This window comes from Echinops telfairi, unplaced genomic scaffold (genome assembly GCF_000313985.2).
Source record: "Echinops telfairi isolate 266 unplaced genomic scaffold, ASM31398v2 ScPeMD7_18;HRSCAF=68, whole genome shotgun sequence".
Classification (NCBI taxonomy): Eukaryota; Metazoa; Chordata; class Mammalia; order Afrosoricida; family Tenrecidae; genus Echinops; species Echinops telfairi.
The window spans coordinates 99,085,037-99,090,582 of record NW_022103915.1 but is presented as its reverse complement, the minus strand read 5'-3'; the positions used below and the strand labels follow the sequence as shown (position 1 = coordinate 99,090,582).

Below are 5,546 nucleotides of genomic sequence, written 5' to 3'. Positions count from 1 at the left end.
ACCCTACCTGTAGGTGGATACTTAGCTTCTGCTCCCAGCAGGTGGGGAAGTGGAAATGGAAGGAGTTGTTGGCCACGGAGGCCTCCTGAGGACCCTCATAGGACCCAGGGACCACAAGCTGAACTTTGCTCTGTGACTCTGGAGACAGGAACCAAGGTAGGGGTAGGAGGGGGTTCCCTGCCCGTGAGGTGTCTCCCACCCCTGTGGCCAGCAGAGGCTGGGAGGAGCTACCCTCAGCCCAGCCCCCTCTGAGCAGGGTCATGGGAAAATGCCAGGTCCTGGTAAACCTGGGCAGTTTCATCCCCAGCCCCTAGCCTTCGGAGGCTGAAGGCGGCTAGTAGCTTCCTCCAGGATGGACAGCTGAGGTTGGAGGAAGACGGGGGCTGAGGGCCAGGGCTGTCCTGGTGACCTGGGAGACTTACCCTTCTCGTCCCCGGCCTCCTCCAGCCGCAGGTGCAAGCGGGAAAGCTCCCGGGCCTGTGTTGGGAAGAGAGGATTCAGATGTTGCCCCTCCCACACAAGGACACCCCACCATTACCCTTGCCCCCGCAGCCCCAGGTTTCCGCTCCTCAGTCCCATGTCCTCTGGAAATCATAGCCCCTCCCACTCTGCTCTTTCCTGGTCGACAGACTCCCAGCCAGGAGGGCAGGTGAGCAGATGGCCTAAGGGAGGGTGTCCCACTCACCACTACAATCCCGAATCACTACTATGATCCCAAATCACCATTACCACCCCAAATCACCACTACGATCCGGAATCACTACTATGATCCTGATTCAATCACTTCTATGATCCCGAATCACTACAATGATCTGACTCACCACTAGGACACCATTGCTGGTGAGCTGCTCCACACAGTCTGTCCTGGGAAAAGCCAAAAGCAGGGATCAGGTTCTTGCTCCCAAAGAAGCCTAGGCAGTCCTTCCAACCACAGAGGGTCCCTGGGGAAGGACACCAGCCCTGAGAGCACGAGGCTCTCTCCTTCCAGAAGGGAGAGAATCGACCCAGAGCCCCTCTCCCTACCTTGAGCTCCCCTGCCCCCCGAAACCCCTAACTCACAGACTCCGCAGGCGGAATTCAACGTCCAGCCGCTCCTCACCCTGAAGAAGCAAGTTATAAAGGTGAGACGTGTGTGCGATGTAACAATGATGAAATATACAACTTTCCTCTAGTTCCTAAATGTTTCCTCCCGGCTCCCACTACCATGACTCGAATCCGACCTTGCAAGTCTGGCTAGACCAGAGGATGTACCCTGGTACAGATAGGAACTGAAAATACAGGGAATCCAGGGCAGATGAGCCCTACAGGACCAGTGGTGTGAGTGGCGAAACAGGGAGGGTAGAGGGAGAGTGGGTAGGAAAGAGGGAACCGGTTACAAGGAACTATATGTGACCTCCTCCCTGGGGGATGGACAACTGAAAAGTGGGTGAAGGGAGACGTCGGACAGGGCAAGATATGACAAAATACCAATTTATAAACTATCAAGGGCTTATGAGGGAGGGGGGAGCGGGGAGGGAGGGGAAAAATGAGGACCTAATGCCGGGGATTTAAGTGGAGAGAAAATGTTTTGAGAATGATGAGGGCAATGAATGTACAAATGCGCTTTACACAATTGATGTGTGTATGGGTTGTGATAAGAGTTGTATGAGCCCCTAATGAAATGATTTTAAAAAATCAATAATAAAGCTTAATTCAGTCAAAAAAAAAAAGGTGAGACGTGTGCATGTATGTGGGCATGTATGTGAGTGGTTGTGTGTATATGTGAGTGCATGTGTATCTGCATGGCTGTGCATGTGTGAGTGTGGCAGTGGTTGAGTGTGTGTGTGTTTGTGTGTGAGTGTACTTGTGTGTGTGGGGGGATGCATGTGGGTGTGAATGTGAATGTGAGTGTGAGTGTGTGTGTCAGTGTGGGTATGCGGAGATTCCAACCCAGATGCCAGCTAGGGGTGCCAAGGCTTCCCCCAAGCGGGGCGTGGCGGGGAGAGTTGCGGTCCGTAACGTGGCTCCTCGGGGAACAGCTCCTGGTTGACAAGAGTCTCATGGTCTGTTAACAAGTTCTTTGAAGAAGAAGGGCATTTAAGTAGCTTTCCCTCCAAAGTGTACCCCTTTGCTAGTGCCGAGGGCAGCGCCCTCGGCTGCCCATGTGGAGTCTTGCCTGCGGGCTCAGCGAGAAGCTCTGGCGCCGGAACTCCCCAGGCAGCAGAGTGCCTGCGTCAAACAGCACTGACAGCACGGGGTCATCGCTGGTCAGCAGGTCCTGGTCAAACACTTTCAGCTCCACCACGTTCTGGAAGGGGAGCAGCGTGAGAGGGCCATGGGGTGCGGTGTTGGGGGGGCCAGGGGTACACAGGGCCGGGCTGAGGCAGGCCCACCTTGATCTGGCTGTGCACCCGGAAGTGGAAGCTCTGGTTCCAGACGGGGCTTCTGCAGTTCTTGACCGTGCGCGTCTGGAGCCTGTGGCTGCAGGCCGTGGGCAGCCACAGGGTCACATAGAAGTCAGAGTGGGTCACTGTGAGGAGAAGAAATGAGGGCCGAAGTCTCCCCCAACCCAGCCTCCCAGAGTGCACCACCACAGGGATCCCTGGGGACACACAGAGCCCCACCCTCCATCACTAGCCCCCGCCCCAGGACCTCTTGGCAGGCCCAGCCCTCCTGCCACCTCCCACCGTCCCTGCCCTGCTCCGACTGCAACTTCAGTCCCCTTCTCCTCCCTCGGTCCACTCACCCAGGTCCCTGGCAGGCAGGCTGTGGGCCTGCAACACACGAATGGTGAGCAGGCAGGTCCCGGGCAACTTGGCCTGCAGAGCAGCAGGGAGGGGACAAGTTTGATGTGGGGTGACAGGACCAAAGGGGAGGCTTGGGCACCTGCAAGGGCTCATCCTGTACCAACAGGACCAGGGCCACCCAGAACCCAGAGTCTAGAGGAAACAGGGCACGTCCATAGGAACTTACACAATGCCCGTGACAGGTTCTGTCCCAAGGGCTTTCCATACATTAACTCAGTCGGCTCAGTGGCCAGCACTACGCTGCTTCGCAAGGAGGAGGCGGAGGCACAGAGAGGTGACCCAGCACCTTACCCAATCGTTCGTTGTGCTCTCCGCTTCCCTCTCCTGGAACCAGCAGGCTCCCATCTTGCCGCCTGTCGCCCCCAGCCCATGCCTTCGCTTACGAAGCTTTCGGGGCGTACAGAAGGCCATGGAGGGAGTGGCCTGCTGGGGGCTAAGCGCCTGCTTGCTCACTCGCTCCTCACTGTGCGTCCCACCCCTGGTCAGGGGGCAGTTCTGGAAGCCACCTCTGTGCTGGGGCAGGTGGGTGGTTACCAGGACAGGCAGCCCATGGGTGCCAAGCCCTGCGCGCTCTGGGTTCTCTGAGGGGAGGGGAACAAGGGACCCCGGGACTCCATCCCAAACCATCCCGGGCTCTGGGCTGAAGCCCTGCCAGGTGTGCTGGGGTCAGGGAGCGTGTGTCAGCAGGCCCTTCCACTGGCCTCCCAGCTGCCGTAGGAAGTCCCAGCTGCATGAGCCCGGGGGCTCCTGGCAGAGGAAAAGCCCAGGAAAGTCACCCATCTCGTCAGTCTCAGGCCCCGACAGCCCAGGCAACTGACTCAGAGGAAGCAGGGGAGCAGCCAGGAGCCTCTCCCTGCCTAGGAGCTCTGTGGACCCCCAGCCCAGCCAGGCCCCTACCCAAGGCTGGCAAACACGCCCTCTACACCCAAAGACTACCGCAGCCCCAGCCCTCCAGAGAAATCATTAGCCAGGGCTCAGGTGGGGAGCAAGGGTCAGGGTGGGCTCCAGTGCCACACCGGCCTTACCAGAGCCATGAGGCTGGGGGTCCCGGGCAGGGGGCGAGCAACGGCAGCAGCAGCCACTGGGCTGAGAACTGTGGGGTTTTAAGCCAAGATCCAAGTGTGTCCCAACTGGCCTCCAAAGCCCCTCCCACTTGCATCTTCCGCTCCGCCCAAGCCCCACACCCTGTCCAAGAAAAGAGGCACCTCAGCCTATACTGGGGCTACTGACACCCTCCCATGGGTTCAGGGTCCCCCACCCCTGCCAGGTCCCTGGAAGACCCACTTCCCCCAGCCAACACCACCTGGGCCTGCCCAACTGGGTCCTGCTTCCAGGACAACTCACCAACCCACCGAAGGCGTGGCCTGGAGGGGCCACTGAGATGTGAGCAGCAGCCAGAGGCAGGGCAAGGGCACAGTCCCTACCAACAAGGCTTGTAGCAACATCCAGGTACCAGTAGGACAGGAATGCCCAGTCTGGACTGAAGCAGGCCCGAGGGGTGTGTCCGGACCCTATCATCACAGCAGGGGAGTGGCTGTTACAAAACACAGCTCTTCAAAGCCAGGAGCTGGGCCACCTCCATCCTCATCCTCAGGTCCCCAGAGATAGCCAGGACTGGAGCTCCAGGTGGGCACCCAGGGGAAGGGGGCTCATCTCCCCTTTTGTGGAGGCAGCGTGAGGAAAGTCAGTTTCTTCTGCAGAGGAGCAGCCCGGGAGTGGGGGTGAGGGTGGGGGTGAGGATGGGGGCAGCTCCTGTGCCCTGCTCCCTGTGCTGGTTGAGAGATACAGGATTGGCCCCAGGCCACCAACCCCATCAGGGGGTCAGGAAGCAAACCAGACCCAGTCAGCGAGCCCTGGCAGAGAGTTACAGCAGGGTTGGCCTGCTGACCAGACCTGAGTATGAGTATGCGCTGTAGTCCACTCTCTGATGTTTCCATCTGAACCCTCACCACCCTCCCCAGGAGACAGACGGCCACAACGACGACGAGTGGGTACCACACGGTGCCTCCCCGGCTTTATTGAGCATGTCCTTCGAGCCAGCCCTTACAGACACCCTCTCCAGGCCCCAGGGCAGCTGGAAAGGTAGGGGCCATCATTATCTCCGCTTTACAGATGAGAGAGGACGCAGCAGCTGGCCCCCACGGGGCTGCCTCACCTGCGTGGATGCTTTCTGGGAACCCTGACCTAGACCTGCCTGGCACTTCCTGGTCCTCCTCATATCACCCACGAGTCTCCAGGGTCGGTCCCAATCCAAATGGGGTTCTGGGTCAGGCAGCCTGCAGGGTGTCTCTGTGGGGGCCTGGCTGGGGAGGAGCCCAAGTGCCCCCTAAGCTGTCGGGGGGAGTGTGAAGTTCAGGGGGGGGGCTCCACTAGTCCAGGCCTGAGGCCTTGGTGAGGGTGTCGAGCAGCTGGAAGTAATTATACTTGATGTCATACTCCATGTCGTACCAGAAGTTCACTGTGGGGAGAGCAGGCGCATGAGCAGGCGGCCCAGCTCTGACCCAGAGCCTCCCCAGCCCGCCCTGCCAGCTGGCCGAGGCCGGCAGCTCCTCACCAGCAATGCAGCCCTGGGACTGCTGCACGTGGTGGAACCACAAGGCCGGCAGGTAGAGCATCTCGCCGGCCTGCACGGTGCAACGGAGGGCCTGGGCCCCACGGTACTGGGGGTACCGGGCCAAATCTGGCGCCAGGGGGTCCAGAGGGATCCAGGGCACCTGGGGACGGAGCAGGGCCGGGGAACTCGGCCTTTGGCTTTGCCAT

The 5,546-nt window shown here is 59.6% G+C and overlaps 1 protein-coding gene across 2 annotated transcripts in view; it reads right to left on the bottom strand.

Moving 5' to 3' along the window:
• LOC101655913 (bifunctional peptidase and (3S)-lysyl hydroxylase JMJD7) overlaps window positions 1-5,546 on the bottom strand; it is a 34,849-nt gene that overhangs the window by 7,159 nt on the left and 22,144 nt on the right. Inside the window, exons 7-13 of one of the 2 annotated variants that reach the window (XM_045288061.1) lie at window positions 2,726-2,798; window positions 2,373-2,509; window positions 2,156-2,287; window positions 1,060-1,100; window positions 822-864; window positions 423-477; window positions 8-138 (exon numbers count right to left, since the gene is read on the bottom strand). In XM_045288061.1, the coding sequence (XP_045143996.1) occupies window positions 8-138; window positions 423-477; window positions 822-864; window positions 1,060-1,100; window positions 2,156-2,287; window positions 2,373-2,509; window positions 2,726-2,798 (612 nt within the window). Of the gene's footprint in view, window positions 1-7; window positions 139-422; window positions 478-821; window positions 865-1,059; window positions 1,101-2,155; window positions 2,288-2,372; window positions 2,510-2,725; window positions 2,799-4,774; window positions 5,245-5,340; window positions 5,501-5,546 lie in introns of those variants that run through there. The other variant, XM_004712728.4, reaches the window with a different exon arrangement.